Here is a 27,249-nt window from a genome sequence, read left to right on the forward strand (position 1 = left end):
AAATACAGTGCATTCGCCGTTTCAGCAAAAGGGGAGATACTGGATCCGTTGCCTGTTCTAATTAAAAAATAGATTTTTAATGACAATTATTTTGTGACAATAACGAGTGAAATTAAAAACCATACCGATATAAAGATACTTCACATAACTGAGTGCCATAAACTGTACAAGGTAAAACATAATATTAACTGTTAATAGAGCTAAAACATTTTCACATGTATAGGAGGCGAAAATGCCATGGGTTAGGTGATCATGTGAAAACATTGTAGCTATCCAGCGGTGCGGCAGACAGTTGATGTGAACATTTTCTGGTCAAATCAAGCGTTTCACTATTAAAGCCCATGGTTTCACTTTGCTATTACACATCACCATCCCGTTGAACAGTCTATTAACGCACTTTTCTGGTTGAATGTTTCTGGACTGCCGTAATTTTCCAGACTGTCATTGTAGGTCCCGTCGTTTGTTTTAAAGAAGGGGGTAGGCTACTGTTTTGGGGCGTTCAGGGAAAGGTTGAAAGAAAAAAGCGAACGCCAGAGTGAGAGACTAGGGGGGGACCCAAAAGTGAAGCTGTGAGTACAGCTAAGGCCTTAGACAGCGGAAGACGGGAGACGAATAACCATGGCTAATATCGCAGTGCAGAGGATCAAACGGGAGTTCAAAGAAGTGCTGAAAAGCGAAGAGGTTTGTAATCTTCTGTACCAGTGTATTTTTCATCTATTAGAAACACGAGAGACAAACAATATGTGAACAATTCCAGAAGGTGTAAACAATCAGTTGGCTTGGAGCTATGCTAGTAGTTAGCATAAGCCACCACAGTGAGAAGCTAGCGTTAACCTAGGTCGCCATATAGCGTTAGCGAGCACAGGGTAGCAACATTGAAGGCTAGGCCCCTGGTTAGAGACGTTCTACAAAGCGACCAAACATTAAATAAGTTTTCGTGTCAGATAAAGCCTGTGAGTGACAAATTCTTGGGAAATACATACGAGTTTCATTCTCATTTTATTCAGATATCATTCATAACAGCTTCTTGAGGAGTTACAAGTCAGCTAGCTTGTCAAAGAGATTCAAGCCTGCGGTAGGCAGTAATCTGTCAAAACAAAACCACCCATACAATCATGGAATAATATTTTGTCCCCATCCAGCTGTATTCCACCTTAAGATGCATACTCTTGTATGGGTTGCTGTACAATTTACATTCAGCATGCTTTACGATAATGGTAAAGATTTTTGTGGTGTTGTTGTCATTTGCTATATTTGACGAGTTAGCTAGCATGGCTAAGTTGTTCCTCCAACTTTCAAGAAGCCCCAGTCACGTCTCTAACCAGCTTCCTTTGTCCTGGTCTAGTTCAGGGCAGGGGAAGGTGTGTGCTTGTTACCTGTCAAGTGATCAATTTTCTAACGATGATTAACAATGTTTTAGATACACACAGATCTTTGTGAACGACCGTATGGTGTCGATAAATGTGTACAAGGGCTAACTAACCCTGTGGCACACTACCATGGCTAGTTGGCATAACACTACTGTAGCTAAATGCGCTGCACTCTGAAGGTTCCAGATTTTCCCCCCCAGTTTTTTCTGCACTGAACTGTAGTCGGGAGACAAAGTAGCCGCTTAAAATGCGTATCGTTAGACGGTAAAGAATGCTTGTACAGGAATAAGAACATCCCTAGTATCTACAAGTGACAAATGACGTGCAAGGGAACTTGCTAACATATGACCAGATAGAGGAAGTAATGTATTTTTCAAACTTCTTAATTCAGCGATATGTAGTCCTTCTGAGTTCAAATAACCAATTTGTCCATCCTTGTTTCCAAAAGACGAGTAAAAACCAGATTAAGGTCGATCTGGTGGATGAAAATTTCACAGAGCTGAAAGGGGAGATAGCAGGTCCACCTGACACACCTTATGAAGGTGAGATACTTTCCCTCTAGGAACACCTTTCCTCTCCATGCATCTCTCCATTTCAGACTTGGAGCTGTCTGTTCATGATTACCAACTAAGCATCAGTCTTCTTTCTTGCTTTTTTTTTGTCTGTAGACCTGATAGATTTTTACAACTACTTTTTTTTGGACAGGTGGCAGGTATCAGCTTGAAATTAAAATTCCAGAGACATATCCATTTAATCCTCCAAAGGTGTGTATTGAAAGTCTCAAACACAGTATTTTAAAAAGGACTTGCAGTCCATTTAGTCTATCAGAAATTCTCTCTTTCTCTCTTTCTCTCTCACTCTCTCTCTCACTTACTCAGGTGCGGTTTATAACCAAGATCTGGCACCCAAACATCAGTTCAGTTACTGGGGCAATATGCTTGGATATTCTCAAAGATCAGTGGTGAGTAGCTGCCATCTGATTGTCATGACACTTTTGGAGTGACCAGAGGCTTAAGTTTCTCATACATACAGTCGTCTCTCCAGACTTGTTCAGCCATCTCTCTCTCTCTCTCTCTCTCTCTCTCTCTCAGGGCTGCGGCGATGACTTTGCGGACAGTGCTGCTCTCTCTACAGGCGCTGTTAGCGGCGGCGGAGCCCGATGACCCCCAAGATGCAGTAGTAGCCAATCAAGTAAGAACGTGTTTAGCCACATCTAAGAATAACTTCATGTTTGCTACAGTTGTGCAACAAGCCTTCTGATGGTGGAGATAATGGTATTGTGTGCGTTTGAGTGTGTGTGTTTACGTGAACCTGCACAAAAGATGCTTTGTTTATCTGGAGTCCTTTAGTCGGAGCTTTTCTGACGATGAGGAGACATAATCTTTTCGTTCACCTGTCTGATGTTGCGTGCGTGTGTGTGTGTGTGTGTGTGACTGAGACTGTATAAATGTGTAAGCCTGCATGCAAGTGGTTGAGGTTTACCTAAGTGCGCTCAATGTCGTCCCCCAGTATAAGCAAAACCCAGAGATGTTTAAGCAGACGGCACGGCTCTGGTCTCACGTGTACGCCGGCGCTCCAGCGTCCAGCCCCGAATACACCCGCAAAATAGACAAACTGTGTGCCATGGGCTTTGACAAGGTAAGAAAGGGCTCTGTGTTCTGACATTGAAAGACACACACAAAAAAAAACCCCACAGTTATAGACTTATCTTAATCTTCTGAGTAACTTTACGTACCAGAGTAAAATTACCATTGAAATTGAACTTCACGTATATATGACAGGCGCACATACCTGAGGAATCTTATGTTTGAAAGTGCATGTAATGATAACAAAGTCATACGTCAGGTTTCTCGAGTACTGAGTTGCCGGGAAACAGTGTCAACTCCGCCCCCTGGGAGAATCGGACCCGTAATAGGGTTTATTAATGCTGAGTGTGACTTGTGTTTTCTTTTCTCTCTCTCTCTCTTCAACAGAATGCAGTAATAGTGGCCTTGTCTTCAAAATCATGGGATGTAGAGACCGCAACAGAGCTGTTGCTTAGCAACTGAGTCTTCTTCGGTCTCCACCGTCCCCCTTGACCCCACCCTTCCCAAAACACTTTCACTCATACGCCCCTCCATCCATCCTTCTGCCTTTTCTCTTCTCCTGGTGCTGATCATCTTTCATCTTTTCCCTCTCTCTCACTGTAAAGTTTTGGCAGCCCCTCTCTCCATCTCTCCTCTCTTTCTTTCACATTTGGCCTTGCTCCTTCTTCTCTTTTCTTTTTAGAATATTCTCTTCATTCCCTTTTTTTTTGGGAGAAACCAAACAAAAAAATGGAACCCACATCACTGTTATTTTGGACTGTCAAAAATGACAACCACAGTCGAAAAGAGCGAAAAAAAAAAACAAAAAACACTCACAGCGGCAAAACAAAGACGGAGCCTGTAAATAAAAATATATTAAAGCCTGTGTAAATTTCAGAAAATAAAAATGGGGGAAATATTTTAATTTTTCTAACTGAACATTGTAAAAAAAAAAAAAAAAAATGCTTTACGTTTTGAGCTGTGTTTTGGTTTGAGGGACAGTGAGCAGCAAGCAGAAAAGTTGGCTTTTAAAGCGAGAAATCGAGAGAAAACGCACGTCATGGTTTTAATATTCTCATAACGTTTGCTTTTTTAGTTCCCTGCTGGTCCAGCACTAGTCTCCTTGCTGGACTCTGTGTTAAGTCAGCATAGCGATCTAACATTAGCCATCTGCGTATATTTGTTGACAGCTCTTTGTCAAACACGGTATATACACACACACACACACAAACACAAAAGATTAGTTCAGATTAAACCAGTCTGGGTTTCTTTTTTGTGTGTGTGTGTGTGTGTGTGAAATGTCATTTAATTCGTAACTGAGCGTTAGCTCATGAAGCTTACAGGACCAATTCAGACTGCTGTTCTTAACTTCTTAACCACAGTCTGGTTCTTAGGCTAGTTCACTACCACACTGAGTTCTTTCACAGTTGGGTCATTTCAGTGAGCGGAGTGCGGTGGGGTGGGGCTTCAAGTCCCTCTAATCAACTAATCACACCCCTTGCTTGTTCTGGCCCCTCCCACTCCGCACTTCTACTCCTCCAAAAACGGATACAAACAAAAACTGTAAACTTCTTAGTTTTCATTCTTTTTTTTTTTTTTTATTGGAACCTTTTTTTCTTCAATAACAACAACAACAAAACAGGCCAAATGACATGGTGGTTGTTCGGAAAAATAATGATTGTTTTTCTCTCTGGAGTCGGAGTCTGAAGGAAAGAAAATTAATATCGCGCATTCAGATTTAGGGGCTCACATCTTCCCCAAAACATGGATCATGATAAAAGAACATGGTTTTACTTAAAGCTCTTTTTTTCGTCTGGTAATAGCAAGACAGTCGAAAAATTTGTTGCCAGACGATTATTGTCGGAAAGGGGCCAAACACGATATATTGCCGTTGTTGTTATTAAAACATGATATTTTTTGTTTTATTTTTAGCTTTTCTTTAAGGGTTCATGGTGCTGGAGTTTCACCTTTGACCCATTTCCTCTTTTCCAAATGACAAGGCAGCTGTAGAAACTGTGACCTTTTGACCTTGAACGGAATCACATTTTTACTGTGGGAGATCGTTGATTTGAAGTAGTTATATGTTTACCGGAACTTCTTGGGCATGCAAATACTTATTACTCTCCGAGACAATTCATTAAAGACTTTTGCTTAGGACCAGAAAGACAGCAAGAAAATGTGATACTGCTCTCATCTTATTTTCCAAAGATCCTTAATCTCTCTCTCTTTTTTTTTTTTTTTGCAACACAATCAAGGTCTTAGGAATGAAACGTCAAAGACTTCATTAAAGAGCCAGTGACCTAAAAAAATAGCCTAACATCCTTTTGCAGCGACGACAATGGACTGCTTTAGGTTGTGGGTCTAGCGTTCTTTAAACCAAAAACGAAAAAAAAAAAGATTCCCCTGTGTTTTTCACATCATTTTACAGTTTAAAGGAATGACGCATCATCTAAACCCATCCATTTGATTTAAACAGGTGTTTTAGTATTAAGTTTTTCCAGCATGAACATGTGGTGAATTTGCCAAGTAAGCACTCTAAACTTTCTCTATCCCCAAGGTAGAGCTTCTTGCCTCTCTCCAACCATCACGTCATCTGTCCCCCCCCCCCATGTTTCTAAAGAGGAAAAAAAAAAAAACATTTAAGATTCCTCCCCCATCTTCATTTGTATATATGGCCAAGTTCCTGTTCAAAACAAAAGAACAATTAAAAATGAAAAAAAAAAAAAACAACCCTCATCTTTAGATTGCACCATTGATGGCTGGATTTATATTTTCTAAGAAAAATACAAAGAAACAAACTAAAAAAAAAAAAAAAAAGACTCTTGTCTTCCTGTAGTGTTCACCATGTTCAATATTGCACGAAGAAATAACAAAATGGAGAGGGGAAAAAAAAGGAGTTTCTGCAGAGGTGATTCGGGGTGGGGGGGGGGGCGGGTAGGAGGGTCTGTGTTTGAGTTTGGACACTTTCTCTTCCCGTTGTGTCGATGGGGGAAAAAAAAAAAAAAAGAAAAGAAAAAAAAAAGACATGTAAAGGAGCCGTACAAGCATGGTTATTTATTGTGAAACTGTCATTTCTTTGATTAAAAAAGAAAACGATAAAAAAAAAAGAACAAAGCTGCTCTTACGTGTATTTTCTTTTCTGTTCGTTGTGGTGCTCTGTATACGTTTTATTTACTGTTCATTTTGACGGGCAGAGATACAAGCCTACACACTGTGTCAGCCAATCACAACAGTCCTCTTACCTCTTTTGAGTTCATTTGCTGGCTATCTGGAACGAAGAACAAGCCATTTGTCCAATCACCATGCAGCAAAAAGAAAAAAAAAAAAAAGAATCAGATTTTAAATAATCCACTCGGATATATATTACATGAAGTTGGCATCTACTTCCGGCATTAGGTGTCCATCAAATGCTTCTCTGATCTCGAAAACAGGAAACCGCAAGGTTCAAAGTTCAAGGGATAAACCCCAGACAGGGTTAAACACCACAGATTAAGCCTTCTTAAGAGTCCAGTCAATTCATGTCTAAAAGCCTTTATTTCCTTTGGAAATTAAACAATGAAAGGAAATTAAATACAGCATATTAACGGTGTGTGAAAGATCAGGGTTGGGAAAAATCATCAGCAACATAGTTTGCTCAACAAAAACTTTTTTTTTTTTTTTTTTTTTAAACGACCAAAAAATAACAATGAAAAACATTTTTATCTAAAAGTGAATCACAAAAAAAACCCCCAGCTCTAAGCCTGTACTTAAAATTTTAAGGTTTTAAGGTCCGAGTTCAAAATCCAAGTTACTTAAATATTTCAGCGAGGTTGAAATTTTAAAAAAGAAAAGCTAAAAACACAAACATCCTAAAAAAATGTAACAGATGAACGTGGCTAAAAACGAGCCCTTACCTCTTTTGCCCCCCTCCCCTCCCAGAGAAAGGAGAGAGAAAGGAGAGAGAGAGAGAGAGAGAGAGACAGGAAAAAAAAAAATTAACTCCCGTTAAGCTCCTACCCTCTGTGCAAACTGTTTTAAATTTCTTTCAACCTGTCACGAAGACATGGGTCTTAGACACCTTCCCTCATTATGACTTCTCTGAAGAAAAACAAAAACTAGTATCCAAAATTTGGTCTTAAACCTTCTTAAAAAACAAAAAACAAAACGAAAAAAAAACACAACTACCTGAAAACTCTACCTTTGAATGACTATATAACACAGATGTAGCTCCTAAATCACGTCATTAGCGGGTCATTCCGTCCTAAAGCAGGCGATTTCTAAATACTTTTATTTCATTTGATCAGCAACAACAACAATAACAACAACAACAAAAAAAAAAAATCATCATTTGACATGACAGGAGACCTGTATGACGGCTGTTAATCAGATTTCCGAAGTTTAAGTTTCAAAATATCAAATATCTCAAATGCTATTTTGTACATTGTCGCAGAATGACAAAACCGTAACATTTTCTCTACAGTCCTTAAAACGGATGATGGTCTGGTGAAGTTTAAATCCTCTCTCTCTCTCTCTCTCTGCTGTTGATAAAGGGTTTAAGAAATCATTAAAAACACACATCCACACACGCATATGCTTTAGAGCCCTAAAATTCTTCATACATTTCCCTCTATGTATTCCCACTATGTGTATGTGTATGTACACAGAGGAGAGACAGTCCCCAACCAAGTGAGTGACCACTAAAATGACGAGACTACGGAAAAGGACAGAAAAAACACCAGAAAATCGTTCCAGGAATTTAATAGGCAACCGTAGAGCAGATTAAAACTTTTTTTTTTTTTTTCTCTCCAAATGTTCATAAAAATGGCTCCAGAGACCAAGAAAGCAACAAAGAAAAGAAAAAAAAACAAACAAAAAAAACAAAAATAAAACAATAATTAACAGAAACTGTGTGAAACAGATTTGTGTTTAAGACCTACGTACAACGATGACCTTTCGACTGAGTCTATGGGTCTTAAAATTACTCAATGGGGGGTTGTCACTGGAAAAAATTCAGGGGTGCAAAAGAGGAAGGGGTCATATGACAGTTCAGAGGTGTATGTGTACGTGTGTGTGTGTGTGTGTGTAGATGTATGTGTGTGTCTATGTGTGTGGGTTTACAGTCCATTTTGTGGAACAGAAGAGCTTTTGAGTTGAGGGTACGGGTCTGTATTGCAGACAAATTATCCGGATCTTACAGCGTGGCTTGGTGCCAAGACCTGCGCTTTACCTGAAAAAGACAAAGAGAGAGAGAGAGAGAGAGAGAGACGTCAGCTTACGCAGAGGATGCCATGCTAGCCGAACTAGAATCAGAAAACATGCTAAAATGGTTCCCTTTGCTCCATCTGTGGCTTAGTAAATTCACAGTTTTGTTTTTTTTTTTTTTTTTTAATCTCATGCCAAGACTCACTGCTAGCTGCCCCCCCTCTCCTGCACAGATGGTATCTCCCTGTCTCACTGAGTGTCCTCCTGTTTTTTTGCTGTTGGAATCTCCCTGGCCCTTAAACGGCTGTGTCTCTCCTGCGCCCCGCGTGAGGCCTGGTGTGATTTCAGGGCTGGAGTCCAGCTCCATCTCTGTATCTCCCTGACTGCCAAAAACGAGGGGTAGCCCTCCGCCCATCTCGCTGCACGAGGTGAGCATCCACTCTGTGCCGCTGTCTGACTTGTTGGTCTGTCGCTCTGCTAGTCTGGCCTTTTTCGGAAAGAGCAATCTGCTGGGATGTTAAGACCTGGCTGTGTGAGTTACAAGACTCTCTGAACCCTAACTAACAAAACCAACACTCCTCCTTTAACTGTCAAAAGCTCCTTATTGTACAGGGCTAGCCACCTCTTCTGTTTGAATTCTCATGAAATGAGTATATGCCTTAATCAAACTGGACACCTTTACCTTTGCAGGTCTATCTGTCTCTGTGGCCCCGCCCTCTTTGTGTCGCTTTCCTTCTGCTGTTTTGGTATCTTGTTGCTGATTGGCTCAGCCGATGCCGCGGAGCCGGCCTCCTGGGCGGGCGCCGCCCTCTTCCTGCCGCGCCCGGCCCCGCCTTCTTTCTCCTGGGTGGAGGCCACTGCGCCGGCGTTGGCCAGGTTTTTGGGCGGGCGACCTCGGCGGGGTTTGTTGGGGACGGGCTGTGATGCGGCAGACGGGTCGGGGGTCATGCTGTTTTCAGTACCGTCGCCAGCGACGATGTGCTTCTTATCGCTGGCCTGAGCTCCGTCTGAGTTCAGCTCCTTAAAAAAAAACAAAAAAAGAGACAGACAGAGAGAGAGAGAGAGTGAGCGAGAGAGAGAGAGAAAGAGGTGTAAATTGGTGTGATATGAGCTTGGACTGAAAGGTGTGCGATTTCTCTCCTGTTCGCTACGAGAACTCTCACCTTCTTTCCCTCGTCTTTTTTCGTCGTAATGACCGGGTTCTCCTCGTTCTCCCTCGCTCCTTTCTCTGACTCAGAGCCTGCGTCCCTTCATCACAAAGAGACCAGGAGAACATGTTCATTCACCCTCAGTTTCTTCAACTTTCCGGCATCCGTTTGTCATTGTACTGAACCACGAGCAACATGTACTTCTAGTTGACAAATGATACGTTTACCGATATACTGGACATATTTTAGGTTTACATCGATTCATTTAACAGATACCTTTATCCAAAGTGACTCCCTAGACAGGCAGAATACAAACCAAGCATGTAGCCATTAAGGAGCTGTCTGTAGCATAAGTTCAGTGTCAGACCACATACAAGCGTTGAAGGAAAATGTTGTAAAAAAAAGCGAGAGTGTGAACTACACGTGGGTCAGTCCAGACCCTAATATTGAGTAAATTCAGATGTAGAGGTTGAGATGAATACTGACTTGCTCTTGATGGTTGCCGGAGAACTGGGTTGAGAGTTCGTGCTGGCGTTGCTTCCCGTGTCCGAGACGGTCGTTTTGGTGTACGGCCGACGGGCTGTTACCGTTATCGTCTTGTTCACTGTGCCGAGAACTGGAGTGGGCTTCGTCTGAGGGGAGGACAACAGAAGTTGGATAAGTGTACAGGCGTGTGTGTGTGTGTGTGTGTATGAGTGTGGGAGAGAGCTGAGTGAACGGTGAGGTGTGGGTGTGTAATGTACAGAGCCTGTAAAACTCACTGGAATTTTCCCAGTCTGCAGTACTGTTCTGGCTTCTGCAGACAAGTAATCTTTGTCGTTGATGAAGTCCTATTCCACAGACATGAGAGAGAGGGAGAGAGAGAGAGAGCGAGAGACAAGTTTAAACAAGCTGTTTGGATGAATAATTTACCCCCTTTCTTTGATGTTCTCAAGCTATGCTTTATTCATAGCCAATCCTGCCATGTTCAAAAAACATTCACAGGATATACAGACACAGAATAGTTGAAAGGCTGAATTTCATGATTTGTATCCTGGTTGAATGTCCTGTGGGTGGAGCTGTGGTGAGTGGGCGGTACCTTGTCGGGCGGAGTGAAGAACTTGGTGGGCAGGACAGGATCTTTAGGACATTCCAGGTGACAGGAAGTGCTCTTATTCGCGATTACGAACAATGCCACATCACAGACGATGTACAGCTTCTGTAAACAAACAAACAAACAAACCCTACGTCACAACAGTCCGGAGTTTTACGGTAAACAGTGTCAAGCCACATCATCATTATCAACATACTGTATCTGTATTCATTAACACCGTATCAGTAAGCTTTACATGTTTACAAACAGAACATTTGAAAGACGTCACAGGAACATTTGAGTGAGAATACGAGAGTGAGTGAGTAGACAGAGGTCAGAGGTGACCGACCTCGTTGGCCTTCGGGTCGTCAGGCGCCTGTGCGTCTTTTGTCTGTTTGATGTTTTCCACCATTTTCCTCAGGAACGCGTGACTGTTATTCTCATTTTTCACCATCAGCACCTCCAGCATAAACCACAAACATCTGACAGAGAGAGAGAGAGAGAGAGAGAGAGAGAGAGAGAGAAATGGGGGGGGGGGGTAAGTTTTATGGACCCTTTACTGTCCTCCTACAGGTCGTCTTCCACTCAGAGAGAACACAGCTGATACATGTAACCCAGTATAAAGGAAAAGCACTTTCTTAAGACTACACACACACACACACACAGACTCACACAACATTAACTACAGACAGTCAGAGAGGGGAGTATAGGGTTAATACACACAGATGTATTGTTTTCGTTTTGTGTTTTTTCTCTCTCTCTCTCTCTCTCTGATGCAACATTGTGAGCTATCAGTTATTCGTGGTTTGGGAGTCAGTTTGTGGTCAAACTGTAGGACTTGTCTCAGACACATGTTTGTGGTTCGAGGTGGAAAATGTATAAATGTTTCTGTGTGTTTTCCCCCAACAGTTGCTGTGTCTGTGTGTGTGTGTAAGTATCAAAGTAAATGTGTGTATGTGTATATATATATATATATATATATATATATATATATGTGTGTGTGTGTGTAAGCGTGTGTATGAACTCACTCTTTAATGTCTCTGAGCTGCTCAAAATCCTGTGGTTTGGTGAAGTCAGGATCATGCGCTAGCAAGTGGATCATATAGGGGACCACGTACTCAGGTAGGAGAGACAACAGCTTCTCTGTACCAGAAAACAAGAGAGAGAGAGAGAAACATTCAATTTTCCATTTATTGACTGTGACCATACAGACCTATGAGTCTGTCTGAGGTGAGTGACGAGGGAGTCGGTTGGTTTAGGATGTGAGAGAGAGAGAGAGAGAGACAGAGAGAGAGAGAGAGAGAGAGAGAGGATAAAAGAGGTGGGACTGGGGTGATGGTGGGGGTTTTTTTTCGGGCGGCACTGACCGTGGTGCATGGGGTTCTGTTTGATGTATTCTCGGCGGACGCTGATGTTTTTGAGCAGACACTGGCGCGCATGTGCCCGTCTCTCTTTGACCGGGTCTTTGGCACACAGAGCGAACACGGCCAGGTACTCCAACGGCAACAAGAGCTTGACCAGGGCCATGTGCAGCTTCTGAGCAAAGATCTGCCGCACCTGGTAACACTCGTCCTATGCCAGGAAACACACAGAGAGAGAGAGTGAGTGTAAAAGGCTGCAGAGCTGGTTGGATACGGGCATGAGAATGTTACTGATGTGTGTGTGTTTCGTTGATGACCAGTGAGTGTGTGCGTGTGTCCGTGTTCAGTGGGCTGCAGAGCTAAGTGGGCATGGGCATAAGAACCATCCTGCTGTGCGCGTGTTCAGTGTGTGTGTGTCCTGTCGGCTGCAGGGCTGAGTGGTCAGGGACGTAAGACTTGCTCTTGCCGTGCGTGTGTGCGCGTGTGTGTGTGTCCAGTCGGCTGCAGGGCTGAGTGGTCAGGGACGTAAGAATTGCTCTTGCCGTGCGTGTGTTTTCAGTGTGTGTTTGAGACTCACGTTGATGACCAGTCCACAGAGCTGAAACTGCTCTGGCGTGATGATGTCATGGTAACAGGGCTCCTGTGCCAGCTTCATGATGGCACTGCCTGCTGCCAGCCTCAGCCGAGACATGTCCGACTTACTGCAAACACACGGTCAAACACACGGTCACGTCTACAGAGTTGAAAACCAAACAGAATCCGGAGTACACAAGACACCAAAATAAGAGAGAGATGCAGTACCAAAACCCATTTCCCAATAAAAATCACAGTGACTTGTGTGTGTGTGTGTGCATGTATGTGTGTTATATGGTTCGAATACAACATAATTTAACCTTATTATTCAAGGCCAGATCAGTAACATGTCCTAGTTAAATTATTAATCAAACTACTGAGTTACCTTGTCTGACTCGTAGACTTAAGAGTTTAGCTCAATGCCTTGTGAATGACACCAGTATAAGTTAGAAACTGGTCTCAACCCTGAACTGGGAGAGCGGCCCAGACGTTTTTAAGATGCAGTAAAACCAATGGGGGAAGCGGTGAGGTTCTGGTCTACAGCTGTACCTGATTTTCTTCTGCTCTGTGAGGTCTCCCTCGCTGACCAGCATGGCAGAGAGCAGTCTCAGAGTGGAGTTGGCTGATTTCGACTGATTATTTTTCATTCCCAGCAACCAACGCACCAGCAGCTTTATTGCCTGCACCTGCAACACACACACACACACACACACAAAGATATTCATCAACAGAAGTTCTTCTCGCTCAAACAAACCTCACACCCACTCTTAAGCTGCAGTCTAATTTCAACTAACATTTTGAAATGTTACTTTTTTTTTTTTTTTTTGGACCGTCTTACAAAAAAAAAACCAAACAACTTTTTTTTTTTTTCCCTTTCCGCTTCCGTTCTCCAGCTGAAAAAAAATGTCATTCCGCTGTTCTCGTACCTTTGCCAAGACCTCGGGTGACACCTCGTCATCCGCCGTCCATAACCGCCCGTTCTTGTTTCCCACCGTCTGAGAGACACGAGATTCAGATTCAGTTTCACAGCTTTATAAAACCGATGCGCTTGTGAAGAATACCTTGAGGAAACGGAGGGATTAGGCATCCCTCGTTCTTTGCTTTCTTACTCTGTCGTTCATGAGCAGGTCCTTGACGATGAAGTTGGCGACGATGGATTTCATGGGCGAGGCGAACTGGTCTGGTGCCAGCATGGATATATGACCCAGTGAAACCAGTGGAGTTATCAACTGCTCTGGGACATCCGCATTAAGACTGCGGGACAACGGCTAGACAGAGAGAGAGAGAGAGAGAGAGAAAGAGGGAGAGAGAGAGGGGGAGAGAGAGAGACTGAGTATGTCAAAGAACAAACACTTGGGGGCACTAGTGCAGTAAAAAAACAAACAAAAAAACCCACGTTTGGCGTAAACCGTTCAAAAATCATTTCTCGGATTTCATCAAAGCACACTAAAAAAAGCCCAAAGTTAACGGGAACATCTAAGGAAAAAAAAGACCCGAGAGCAAATATAGTATACCTCGAATATTTGGGCGAGCTGCACCTCTCTGTTGTGGAAGATGGCATGAATACAGTGCACTGCCTGCTTGGCCTGGTGTGGGGTTCCCCTCTTGGCTTTCTGGTGCAGGATGGGAATCAGGGTCCTGCAAAGAGAGAGAGAGAGAGAGAAAGGAGAAAAATGGGAGAAACATAACTGCATCTGTCTGTGTGTGCATGTGTGTGTGTGCGAAAATGAGTGTGTGTCTGTGCTATGGAAATAAGAAACCATGTTCAACATCTGGACTGTGTGTGTGTGTGTGTGTGTGTGTGTGTGTGAGAGTGTGAGTCTGTGTCATGGAAATAAGAGTCCACGTTCAACATCTGGACTGTGTGTGTGTGTGTGTGTGTGTGTGTGTGTGTGAGAGAGAGAGTGTGAGAAAATGAGTGCGTGTCTGTGCCATGGAAATAAAGAGTCCACGTTCAACATCTGGACCGTGTGCGTGTGAGCCAGTTCACGTACGATCGTATCTGCTGGAGCTCGGTCTCGATTTTCTGTCCGGTGTTTCTGAAGATCTGGATGGCTGCCTCCGCTACTTTATCATCCTCCATCTTCAGACACTGCAGCAGGGACTCGTAGGTCTCCGCAGAGTGGAACGCCGTGGGGTGGGTAAAAGACAAAACCTGAGAGAGAAAGAAAGAAAGAAAGAAAGAAAGAAAGAAAGAAGGTTTCAGTAAAAAAAAAATCCTTTCAACAAACAAACACTAACCGTGTTGACGTTGTTGACTTTTTCCGTACCTGCCGACTTATGAGTGTAAAAGATAGTCTATAAAAGATAATCATGTGGTGTGTAATGTTACTTAGGGTTCCTACTCTAATCGTACAGCTAAAGGAATCGCAAACAGAAGTAAAGAGGTATAAAACTGAGCATGTTGGAGCTTGTCATGGCATTTGATATTACCTACGAGTGTGGGAAATAAACTTTATTAGAGTGAGAAAATATGAAAACACTGAGATAATCATCAGTAACTGTCTGAATGTGTCTGGTGTGGTGTGAATGCAGAGGCTTGACTGAACATACTGTGTGTGTGCGTGTGTGTGTGTGTTTTTGCGTGTTGGAGTTTATTTTACCTTGAGCAGTTCCAGTCCTGAGCGTATAGCTGTATCTGGAGTTACACCTTCATCTTCATCGTCGGCCGTTCCCTCGATGGATTTGTTCAGCAGTTTCACCAGAGCGCTACACACACACACACACACACACATACAGTTAATACACAGGTCTGAAAGGGTTACATTAAGTGTGGAAGGTGCTGCAGTTACACCGAGTCAACACTAGGTGTCTCACTCAGGAAAAACAGTTCTACTTGATGGTCAACTGGCTGTTACACAACCCGTTCCATACACATACTCAATCACGCTGCATGTGAGTGCTTCCACCTCTCCCTCATTCTCTCTTTCTTTATCTTACCCCTCGTTCTCTCTTTATCTCTCTCTCTTGCTCTCTTCCTGCAGCAGCAACATATATACGTGTGCACACAAAACACGACATACGAACCAGATTCTCTCATGTTTATCAATAAAACTGTAATAGAAATTACTCTTTTGTTTTTTTTTCCCCCATCCCCGACACCGTTTTCAAACTCATGACATCATTTTTCCCTCTCTTTCTGTGTGAATATCGTGCGGGCTGAGGGCAGATCTTTGTTCTTATGCGTGTGGGAATTTTGAGTTGAGTTCTCTGCTTCGGTACCTTATGGCCTCAGAGTCAATGTGAACAGGAGCTATTCTCTCCAGCAGGAACTTCACCATCTCCAGGAACGGGTTCGTGGGTTGTTTGGGGAAGGTCAGCTTCCTCGTAATCTCCCTCTGAAACCGAACAGAGACGCTGGTCAACGCTTGGAACGGGTTTGAGCCCTTCGCTCGAAGGTTTTGATTCGTCAAGCGGAGTTATGTTAAAGAGCTCTGATTGGTCGGCGAGTAAAAAGGCAGATCCCCGATTGGTCGGTTCGTGTTCTCAAACTCACCACGCACAGCTCGGCCTGTTTGCAGGAACAGGTGGGACTGATGAGCTGCTCCAGCTGCAAGCGGAGTTTCTCATCCTCTCCCAGTACCTGGTTAAATTTCTTCATGAAGTCCTGAGCCTTCCCTGCATCCGGAAGATTCTCTGGGGAAGGGACGGGGCGGGTAAAGAGGGAACATTACACAGGCATGACGTGTGTCTATGTACGGTAAAGTATGTCATTACAGAATTTAATGGTGCCGCTACAAACATACTCTGTTTCTCTTGGTTTACATAGTATGATGTGATCACATACTTGAAGTGTGTGTGTGTGTGTGATTGTGTCTGAATGGATTAAAGTCAGTGTGCGTGTGTGTGTGTGTGTGTGTTCGTCTTGACTTACTGGCGATGGCCATCAGCTTCCCAAACATGGCTGTGCTGTTTGCTTCAGACTGCAGAGAAACAACAAAATCATCAAAACAAATGTACAATGAAGGCGGCTACAACTGCAGACAGAGACGCTGTTTGATTCTTGATTTTAAACAGCAGTCCTAAGATACATCTGTATGTGTGTGTGTGTGTGTGTCTCACCGTCGGCTGTTTGTGCAGATCCAGCAGTTCTCTCACCAACCCCCTCAGCATGTTTTGACACTTCCACATTTCATTCAGAGCCCTGAGAAAGAGAGAGAGAACGAGTGAGAGAAAGAGTTAGTTTCCACTGCACTTACACAGGTGCAGTAACGAATCCCTCTTTGATGACACATTTTGTGTGTGTGTGTGTGAGACTCACTTTACTGCATTGGTGTCAAGGCAGGCGTAAAGGTAATAGAGACACTTCATCTTCTCCTCCGTCTCCAAACTGTGTGGGACCATGTACTGCGCAAAGATCTTCTCAACCAGCAGCCTGACACGCAAAACACACAGACACGCACGCTCACGTTTTCATTTTGCTTCTCTCTCTGTGGCGAGCCATGAACGTGAGCTCTGTTCTCTTTTTGAAATGACCCCAGGGGTGCATCAAAGGTCCGTCTTAGGGCCATTCATATTCTAAATTTACACGAAACCAGTACTTTACAATCAAAATGTTCCCATTGTCTTACTACAACCCTCAGTGATCACTATTAGAGCAATTCTCTCACATTTTATTGTGTGTGTGTGTGTGTGGGTGAGAGACAGTGTCATACTTGTCATCGATGCTGTTCTGATAGTAAATGTGCAGTAGTTTGTCTTTGATCCAGCTGATTTTCTGGGCGGACTCTTTCCCGGCCTCGTGGTGTAGACAGTATTTCTTATAGAGCTGGGCAAGGCCCATCATCGCCTCTTTACGAACACGCCACTGTTCACAGAGAGAGAGAGAAAAACAACAGATTTTTTTTTGTGAATTCTCCACACATAAACCATACTGGACTATTGAAAGTGCCAAAGATAATGTGGTACATTGCTACTGGTGGTACCGGCTGAAGTTGTTTTTAAATTTACCCTCTTGTCCAGCGTTCTCTCCCTGACGAAGCCCAGGAGCTGGTCGTTAACCAGGTTCAGGTCCTTCTTCCCGGCGTTGATGATGGTGACGATGACATCGTGCCGGATGGCCTCCTCAGGGTCATGTGACCGAACCTTCAGGAACTCTGATGATGTCACAGACAGACATAGGTTTACTGAACCTCTAACTCTATGAGCTTGATTAAACCAACCGCATACATGGATATAAATAAACAACGATGACAATAAGTCGTAATGTCAAAGAACTCCAGAAATGAAGTGTGGTTATTCATTTACACACACACCTGTCAGGTCCTTGGCCAGGTCCGGGTGGTTCATTAGACAGTGGCTGGCAAACTTCACACACTCCAGTCGAACAGGGACGTGAATGTCATTAAACCTATCGAATAAATCCAAAATAAATACGTGATCAGTTCTCCAATAGATACACTGATTAATCCTGTCGACAAAGCCAACTAAATCCCAATCACTTTATCACATCATAAATCAACATTTAGAGGACAACTAATAAAAAAGATATACATGATTTTTGAACAGCTCCATTTTATCTATCCCACAATCCCTTCATAAATTGGCTTGGAGGTTCTCACCTTCCCAGAAAACATTGCCAGAGAGGGCGGTTCTGAGTGGCGAGTTCAGAGTCTTTCGCGCCGAAGAGTTTGGCCAGCAGCTTGACTACTGCCAGTCGCTCTTCACCGTCATTACTCTACACAAACAAACAAACAAACAAACAAGTCAACAATATGTTCATAATCAGCCACACAAACAAATCAACAGCATGTTCATATTCAGTCACCCAAACAAATCAACAAGACATTAATCTGCAGGAGATGCTGAACATCTAATGTTACCACATCCAGTGATCTGGGGCAGTTCCACCCTTATGATTCTGGTCTCATATTTCATAAGGTCTCTGTGTGCAACTGGGAGTGAGGGCATTGTTGAGTGTCTATATGTATTGCAAATGATGCTCTGTGCATGTGTGTGTGTGTGTGTGTGTGTGTGTAGGCATGAGTGTGTTTGAAAGCACTATCTTGAGTTTAAACCACGGCATGACTGAGACGAGTATCAGCAGGGTGTGTAAGTGTGAGTGAATGCTGTGTGTGTATATGATGTGTGGGTGTATATGATTGTGTGTGTGTGTGTGTGTGTGTGTGGGTGTAAAGGCAGTGCCTTGAGTTGAAACTCTAGCTGTGGCACGACTGAGATGAGTATCAGCAGGGCGTGTAAGTGCGAGTGAATGCTGTGTGTGTGTGTGTGTGTGTGTAAAGGCAGTACCTTGAGTTTAAACTCCAGCTGTGGCATGACGGAGACAAGGAGCAGCGGGTCGATAGCGAACAGTTCCTGAATCAGATCAAACACGTGCTCTGATAGGTCGCTCACCGATGACTTTCCCATCACCAGAACCTGATTAAAGAACTACCCAGAGAGAGAGGAGAGCATGAGAAACAGGACCAAAACTACACTATAAAAATCCGACCGCCTTCACAGAAGCTGTACTTACATTAGCAATGCATGTTTCGATGGTCTGGACAGTTCTCTTCAGCAGAGTCTTGGCCAGGTCATATGCCTGTTTATTAAGGTTCTACAACAGAACAGAGGAAGAATTGAGGCATGTGATTGGCTGTGAGGGGTTGCTGATTTAAGTGGTTAATTATTTGACTGGTCATCTTGCATGCAGAAAGGAGACAGATGATGGCATTTGGTGATTTTACTGTTTTTTTTTGTTTTTTTTTACAGTGGTAGGGTAAAAGATTTATGGTGTTGTGTATTACAGCACTGAGCTATGGGATTGGTTACCTTGTGTGCAGGGATGAGGTTGATGAGGATAGTGTCCAATAGCTCCTGAGTAACTCCATCTCCCTCCATTATAATGGAGCTCATCAAATCCAGCATATGCATCTGCACCTTCTTATTATGGCTGTTACTGAAACATAAAAACCAGATCCGCACTGCTTACAGAACAGAACACCACAAACACCTTCAAACCATTTAAAACCAGAGCTAACCCCTGAGCCACCAAAAGACTATTACGGTTTCACGGTACTGCACACTACTACAAGAGAGGTACTGGAGAAAAGAAGAAGGAGAAAAGATTTAAGAGTAAGGACAACAGAAAACTGACTTGATGACAGAAATGGGACGATGACAGAGTAGGGATAAACTGATCAGAGATGAACAGAGAAAAGAATCAAACAAAAAACTTAACTCAGTGAGAGAAACATGAGGACACAAAAAAAGTAAGAAAAACAAAGAAAGAGTGCAGAAGCATTAAAGAACAAGTAGCACACATACATGCGTACATATACATACATATATACACACACACACACACACACACACACACACACGTGTGTGTGTGTGCTACTTGTTCTTTAATGTAATATATACATGTTTAATATATACATACATACATACATGTTTCTATGCAGGTTTGTATGTATGTAGGTGAGTATATTAGGCCTGTCAAACGATTAAAAAATTTAATCGAATTAATAACGTGATCTGTGATTAATTAATCTAAATTAATCGCATATCAATATTTGCCATTAGAAGCATTTAAAAATATTTAAATTCAAATGGATTTTGGTAGATGACTGCATTAATGATAACAGACATTATAAACTTTAAAAGGTCAAAGTCTCTTTTATTTCCCGTACATTCAGAATAAGCTGCTGGATTTTGGACACAACTGTATTTCTCGATGGCGGCTTACAAACGGTGTGAGAGGACGCGATCTGTAGAGCCTCTGTTAACCCCCTGTCCTCTACCACTGAAATTGGCCTGCAGTCCACCGCAATCCATTTAGCTATTGAGTTGGTTCGTCTGTCACAGGTAGACTTACTCAGAGCGCCTGTTCGAGAGTGGCTTGATGGGACTGGCCGCTCGCGGTAGCACCGGAGGCTAAACTAGGTCTCACCTCCAAGCTCGCTGCTAAGTGCTTTGCATTGAGGCGATATCTCGGGCTTGAACTACTCTGATGGTACGAAAATTCCTTACTGCAGAAATTGCACAGAACGGTGCTCCTATCAACAGTTCCATCTGGGCGTTTTTTTTTTTTGTTTTTTTTTAAACGTAAATGTTCCATTCCCTGGGCCAAGCAACGTTTTGTCATCTGCTTCCGTCATGTTTACAAAGCTACCATGGACGGTTGTATTTATGTTCAAACTGTGCTGTGTGGGGTGACGTATGGGGTCAAGGGACATCACAGAGTTCAATTAATCTGCATTGATTTTTTTGACGCGTTATTTTTTGCTGTAATTAATTAATCAAAATTAACGCGTTATTTCAACAACCCTAACACATACATATATATATATATGAGAGAGAGAGAGAGTAGGAGAAGAGAGGAGAGGAAAACTCACTTAATCACAGAGAACAGTGTTTTAAACAGCTGGATGAAGATCTCATTGCAGTCTTCCAGCTCAAAGCAAATGTTATAGGACTTCACCCAGGCCAAGTTCTGCAAAGGTCAAAGATCAAATGTCAAAAAAAAAAAAAAAAAACCCAAATGACACCACTTTTCAATGTCTAACGCTCCATTTTACATGCTGTAAACTTTGACCCCTGACCTCCAGCAGGTAGAAGTATCTGTTGAACTGCGGGCTCTTGGTGTCCTCCAAACCCTTCAGTTGTCGGGTTATAAACAGAAAAATATCCTGCAGAGAGGAAAAAAAACCAATATTCTTAAGTTGAATCGGAATAACGCTGTAGTGAAAACATGGCTGTATTGCAGTGTGTGATTAGTCAGAGCTGTACACGGACAGTTAGCTCAGTGAAAGTGTATTGGCATGTGTATTATTCATTTTTGTGAGTATTGTCTCCTTGGCTGCGTTACCTTCACTTTGTTATGCTTAGCATGTGGAAGCGAATGCCTTGACTTTTGTTATGTGCGAGTGTGTGTATTTACCTTGAGCTTTTCACAAGAGATGTGGAGAGCCTCAGGAGCGTGTGTGTGTGTGTGTGTGTGTGTGGCGTGTGTGTGTTACCTTGAGCTTGCCGTCGGAGGTGTGGGGTGCCTCGGGACTGTGTGAGAGTGTGTGTGTGTGTGTTACCTTGAGTTTGTCAAGTGAGGGTCAAAGGGCCTCAGGAGCGCGAGCGCATGTGTGTGTGTGTGTGTGTGTGTGTCTGTATATGTGTGTGTGTGTGTGTGTGTGTGTTACCTTGAGTTTGTCGTGGGAGGTGTAGGGTGCCTCGGGGGCGTAGATGCGGAAGATGTCGGCCAGGCAGCAGGCCACCAGCAGGCGGACGTCTTTATTGGGGTTTCTGAGGAAGAACTCAGAGGCCAGGTGCAAAGCCAGAGCCAAATACTGCTGCTTCTCCTCCTCAGAGTCCTGATCCATATCCATATAGGTCTTCACAACCATCTGACACACACACACACACAGGGAAAACAGATATTCAACTCTGCCCTTCATCAGGCTATTTCTTAAGCACAAGACATTTCTTCCTCCTTGTACTGGGCAGTGGGTGTATGTATATATGCATGTGTGTGTGTGTATTTCCGTTGGCCGGTAATTATCGGTTTTGCCGGGTAAAACTTCTTAAATAAAACGATAAATAGAAAACTTGCCGGTCAAAATGTCCAGTAATAATGCTCATACAAAATGCTGCAAAGACACATCGTACACGTTTGATTTCAAGTCGGCAGCATGGGACGATTCCAAGGGCCCAGCACTTTTACACTGGACCCAAAATTTCTAGCAGCGCCCCAGCACTCACACACACACATACATACATATACACATACATACTCACACACACACATATATTAATATATATGAGAGAGAGAGAGAGAGACAGAGAGCGAGCTCTCAAGCTTCAAAGAGATGTTAAAATCTGCTTTTCTTCATGAGCTGTTTGTTTAGCCCTAGACGTGACTGTCTTTTCACCTGCAGTGGCTGATAGTGACATTTCACTGAAAAGTTCCCATGCCATTTCCACATTATCTAACACCTTCACCGCCAGAGTACGAGAATCACAGTGTAGTAGGACAGACAGAAAATGTGTAATAACGATGTAATTCTGTAGGCATTATAATACAGACAGCTCCCCTGCTATGGCATGGCTGGTTTCCTGAATTCCTATTGTGGTTTGTGATTGTGCCAATGACACCATCACAAAAGGTACACACAGGAACATTCTCCCACGTTGCTCTGCGTGTGGTAATAACACTATCTTGGAGGATCCGGCTTACGCAGCGTTGAGATCTAATTATGGGAATACACTTATTTCAGCAAGAGGTAGAACCGGACGTACCGCATGTTCTTTTCTTAACAGTCACGTTATTTCCTTACCATCACATTTCATTCTGTAGGACACTTTTATGCTTGGGGCCTGGACGCTCATGTAGTGAATCGTGACAGTTACAGTCTCTGGCCAGGCCTTGAGCTGCCAAAATCAAACAAACAAACAAGAACTCCCCCCCCCCCCCCCCCCCAAAAAAAAACCCACACACTGAAATCCTTGGGGCACTAGGACCCAGGAGAACTGTGACTTCCACTCTGTGTGTGTGTGTGAGTGTGTGTGTGTGTGCTGCCAAGAGGCTGCTCAGACAGGCAGAGTGTTAGTAGAGTGGGGGAAGGGCAAACTGTTCTCCCTGCTGCAGAGTGAGCGAGAGACAGGGAAAGAGAGAGAGCGTGAGAGAGGGAGAGGGAGAGAGAGAGAGAGAGAGCGAGAGCAAGAAAGAGAGAGCACAAGAGAGAGGCACATAGCAAGAACTCTTCAGTGGCACAGTTCTACAACTGGAACTCTCCCTCCCTCCCTCTCTTTCATTCATTCACTCCACTCTCATCTCTGCTACACCAGTATGGTCTATAGTAGCATACCAGTTTGTTCTCTTTTTTTTTTTTCCCCCTCCCCTTCCGCTCTCCATTCATTTATTCATTTCATCACTTCTCCTTTGCACCTCCAGAATTCAGCAGCCTCTCTCTTACCACCCCCTCCTTTTGAGGAGTTCAACTAAACACGCATTCGACATTAACCAGCATCACAGGCCCATTCAAATACTGTTGCATAGTTATGAAAAGACGACAAAACTGACTTTATTTCTCAGAATTCGACTTACTGAGTTTGACTGGCGCCGTAGGATAAAGGCAATAACATCAGAAACCTATGGTGTGTCTGAGGGGCACCACAGCACGTTTAAGAACCCTGAGGGAGAACATAATCTGAGTGGTTTAATTTCACCGTCTGCTGTAACACAGCCTCCGGCAGAGAGCCAATCAGAGGGCCAATTTCACTCTGGACAGCCAGTCAGGTGCTGCTTTCACATGCTTCTCTGTCTGGCCGTGGAAGGACCCAGACGTGTCAAACAAGTTATACTTATACTGTTATACTGACGTGCTATTAATATTTCATGGGTTTTCGGGAGTGGGAGGTAGCCGGTGGAGGCTGGAATGCTTTAGTACTTTCTGAAGCTTCTTGCCTGTCTGATCGATGATTTGTAAATCAATCCGGGGCCGTCGCCTTTACACAAGACGGTAAATCTTTCCCGCAATTCGGTTAAAAGCGGAAAAGCGATAGCGATGGTGATCGCCAACCTCCAGCTTGCCTCGTTTGGCTTCAGGCTCTTTATGGCCGCATTACAACGCCAGAGGTACCGGGTGGTTCCGCTGAATGATCTGATGGAATGCTGAAAGAGCAGGCTCGACAAAAAAAACAAAAGAACTTTTTTTTTTTACTGTAACAGGGGTGGAAAAGCTGTAATTGCCCAAATAGGGTTCTCCAAGTCTGTTTGGATTTTGGCTTTCCCCGCACCACAGCTATAGCAACAACAATGCCAGCGTTCTATTTCGGCCATCGCATCTCTGGGAAAAAAAAAAAAACCCAGGAAGAGGGGGGAGGGGGGGCAGAAGTTAGTTGGTTAGTTTACGCGATCTGGAAACGCCAAATACATACAATGCGCGACGGACACAAACAAGCGGTATAACACAGGGTTTCAGCCTTATCAGAGGACAACCCTCCAAAGAAGAGTGTCACTAATAGTCAACACAGACCCACACACACACACACACACACACTCACTCACCTACACACATACACCCACACACACACACACACAGACAGACCCATTCACCTACACACACACACACACACACAGGCTGCTCCAGGGGTATGAAAACAAGGAGGAGTGACTTTGTGCTGCCCTTTATAACTGGAGGCAAACAGATACAAACAGATGAGTTAAAAATAAACAACTTTTACTCAGACTAAGGCAAGAAAGACTTTGCTCTCACACAGCTGATCTGCATCAGGACAACAGACACCGACTGAGTGTAAACAAGCGCCCCCCCCCCCCCCCCCCCCCCCCCAAACTGAGCTGCAGATCCTGCTACATAAACACCCCATGGTTTTTTTTTTCTGTTTTTGTTCTTTTGGTAATGAAGTTCTGATGTAATCAAAAGTCTTTGTGGATGAGTGGAGACTTTCAAAACAAAACACGCGTGTGGTTTATATAAGATGACATCGACACGCGTGCAAAAAGCAAAATAAACAAGCAAAAAACACAAACTGTGGCACGTAGGTTTAACTGATGCTGTTGTGGTCACGTGTCAGTTAACTGAACGAAATTCTCTGACAAATACATACACAAAGCACCACGCATCTCTAATATCAACTGCAACAGTAAACTTCAGCAGGGACAGTAGGAGGCAGTTGCTATGGGCAGAGCACATGATGTCAGTGGAACAAATGTAACGGCCACAATAACATATAGTAAAGTTGTTGTAACTCAAATCTGCCTGTGTGAATTTCCCATTCATTATACCTCTATTCCTCACCCGAGTATCTGCAACTGTTAGAGTGCCAAATCAAAACAAACAGCCTCCAGGACAAGTAACCGCATTTGAACTTGGACCACAAGTGCTAACGTCGCATCAGTCACTTTCAGAGGTTTGGAAGAGTGAAAGAATACCAGAACATAACAGGAAGTATTGGTGAAGGCCACATGTTATAAAGCATGCCTCTACTGAGTAATCTTTACTGAGTGGGGGAATCAAACACCACACAACCTACATTCACTTCTGCAATGACTATGCCCTCCCTGCGACGAGGAAACATTCTGACATACAGCTGGCCCGTTCAAACGATGGTCTTTTCAATACTTAGATAAGGCATCACTGATCTACTAATGCCACTGACGCACCTAATAACGTGACACGAAGAGTATGCAAATAAGCGTGTCAAATAAATGTTTTTCAAATGTGCAAATGCACTAAGTTGTTCTTATGAGCTTGGTCGTGTCTCGCAATCCTTTATGCAAAGAAAAGAACTCCCTGTCACTCGAAATAGTTAACTTATAACAACGTTAATAATAAAATCTTGTGCAAATCCATTAAACTCAAGACTACTGTTTTTGCTGTGGAATCAATGGTGAGTCGTGCGAAACAATATTATCTGAAATTTTTAACGTTAGAAAGTTTGAGTTCTTACCTTTAACCGTTTGACAACTTCATCATTGGAAATTTTGTCCGTGATTTCTTTCACACCGGGCGGATAGGTAATTTTGCCATCCGACGCCGGCTTTTGCTGTTGCGGGAACTCCATGCTGTTCAAGCCACACAGTCCTCTACTGGCCTCTATGGGTTACAAAACAAAAGTTCAACGGACGGAATCTACCGCACTTTTCCAAAATCTCATTTTAAGGCCAAATAAACAACCGTAAACATAACATCAACCCACGAAACGATGCGATAAAAATTCTCTCAGAGCTCGCCTTTACTTGAATCGCTGTGAATGAAGTTAGCGAAATTTCCAAAATAAAAACACCACCGTGGAGCTAGCTAGCTAACTAGCCGAGAAGCTAATAAGATATCCGCTCAGGAACCGCACACTGTTTCATTTAGACATTTTTGTTCACATTTCATAGTGGACTTTCACAAACCCATTGAACAAATCACGAAAATACATCAGAAAATATCAAACAGAATTCCATTACTAATGCATATTATCAGACATAAACAGAATTTAAGGTAATCTCGAGTGGGAAATAGCCTACTTAGCTAGCGTAACCCATTGCAGCTAATGTATGGCCTAGCCATCACCGCTAGGCCTCAAACTATTAAAAAGATCCATACAACACTGACACTGCAAAGCGCCAGATATTCAACAATTCATCTCTCCTATTCACGAAAACCGATCCTGTGCAAACACAACATTTCATACAACCATATTTAACAACAATATAAACTTTACACTTAAGAAAATAATTATTATTTACTTGTAAGTTTCCTTTAACTTCAGCTCTGCAGGCAACATCGTTTCTAGTGTGTAAAGCAGTAATGTTCCTAACCCTCCCTCACACGAACTTGCCCACAAGGGTTTTGAACATCCCAATGAATGCGAGATAGCTCTCTACTGAATAAACTGTGCACAGAAAAACAACGTAAGCTACACATATCCTACAACACTTCGATTAAAATATCTTTCAGATAATTACCTCACGAACAAGTTGTTTTAATTCATGGGTCAGGTTCAGATTGGGTGTTTTAGTTTCGGCACAAAGCTCCTTCTCTTTTACACAGTGCTGTCTCAATGTCCTCTCTAGGAAAATGGATACCTAGCGCCCCCCTCGGTCTGAACATGGAACGACAACACAGGACCAGCGAAGCGAAGGGCGGGAGACGGTTGGGGACACCGGAGATTTTTGTGTAGGAAGGTGCATTACCGTAAATGATCAAATATCGGCCCAATGTTTTAATGCCAATATTTTGATCATGTGCACGTCTTAAAATATGATAAACTGAGAATAAATGAGAGATTGAACGAATTAAAGGCAAACATTGGTGTTTTTTGAAGTGCTTAACTGAACCGGTTATTTGGACAAACGTAAGACAAAATATACTATGGAATCAATATGCAAACGTCTCTGGCCAAAGTAACTTTTTCTTAGTTCTTCGTTATATATTTTTAAACTTGTCTGAATGCACCAGAGCAAAATTAACAAGACTGGCCTGTGAAAGAATATTTATTTTACCACCGAATTTTTTCCGCGCTCTCTAAATTTCC

The 27,249-nt window shown here is 43.1% G+C and overlaps 2 protein-coding genes across 6 annotated transcripts; one reads left to right on the forward strand and one right to left on the reverse strand.

Moving 5' to 3' along the window:
* The first annotated feature begins 365 nt into the window (after window positions 1-365).
* ube2kb (ubiquitin-conjugating enzyme E2Kb (UBC1 homolog, yeast)) lies at window positions 366-3,559 on the forward strand. 4 transcript variants are annotated; one of them, XM_030788055.1, is made up of 7 exons: window positions 366-681; window positions 1,819-1,912; window positions 2,076-2,134; window positions 2,249-2,331; window positions 2,462-2,561; window positions 2,880-3,008; window positions 3,344-3,559. In XM_030788055.1, exons 1-7 carry the CDS (start codon window positions 619-621, stop codon window positions 3,416-3,418), a joined length of 603 nt encoding a protein of 200 aa, XP_030643915.1. In that variant the 5' UTR covers window positions 366-618; the 3' UTR covers window positions 3,419-3,559. The 4 variants fall into 4 exon arrangements, with proteins under 4 accessions (XP_030643915.1, XP_030643916.1, XP_030643919.1 ...); XM_030788056.1 differs by lacking the exon at window positions 2,880-3,008; XM_030788059.1 differs by lacking the exons at window positions 2,249-2,331; window positions 2,462-2,561.
* A 4,237-nt stretch (window positions 3,560-7,796) lies between these two features.
* pds5a (PDS5 cohesin associated factor A) lies at window positions 7,797-26,770 on the reverse strand. 2 transcript variants are annotated; one of them, XM_030787908.1, is made up of 33 exons: window positions 26,462-26,516; window positions 25,675-25,820; window positions 21,405-21,608; window positions 20,814-20,900; window positions 20,607-20,704; window positions 19,042-19,168; window positions 18,746-18,826; window positions 18,520-18,660; window positions 17,832-17,947; window positions 17,526-17,620; window positions 17,221-17,366; window positions 16,926-17,077; window positions 16,532-16,645; window positions 16,333-16,414; window positions 16,145-16,193; window positions 15,767-15,906; window positions 15,493-15,608; window positions 14,874-14,979; window positions 14,265-14,425; window positions 13,785-13,908; window positions 13,380-13,538; window positions 13,197-13,265; window positions 12,820-12,956; window positions 12,275-12,398; window positions 11,704-11,908; window positions 11,365-11,479; window positions 10,686-10,818; window positions 10,343-10,462; window positions 10,026-10,094; window positions 9,751-9,896; window positions 9,280-9,364; window positions 8,799-9,136; window positions 7,797-8,141 (listed from the first exon to the last, which is right to left on the reverse strand). In XM_030787908.1, exons 2-33 carry the CDS (start codon window positions 25,786-25,788, stop codon window positions 8,138-8,140), a joined length of 3,957 nt encoding a protein of 1,318 aa, XP_030643768.1. In that variant the 5' UTR covers window positions 25,789-25,820; window positions 26,462-26,516; the 3' UTR covers window positions 7,797-8,137. The 2 variants fall into 2 exon arrangements, with proteins under 2 accessions (XP_030643768.1, XP_030643767.1); XM_030787907.1 differs by lacking the exons at window positions 7,797-8,141; window positions 26,462-26,516 and adding an exon at window positions 26,681-26,770 and having other exon boundaries at window positions 8,795-9,136.
* Between the last annotated feature and the right edge of the window lie 479 nt (window positions 26,771-27,249).

This window comes from Chanos chanos, chromosome 11 (assembly GCF_902362185.1).
Source record: "Chanos chanos chromosome 11, fChaCha1.1, whole genome shotgun sequence".
Lineage (NCBI taxonomy): Eukaryota > Metazoa > Chordata > Actinopteri > Gonorynchiformes > Chanidae > Chanos > Chanos chanos.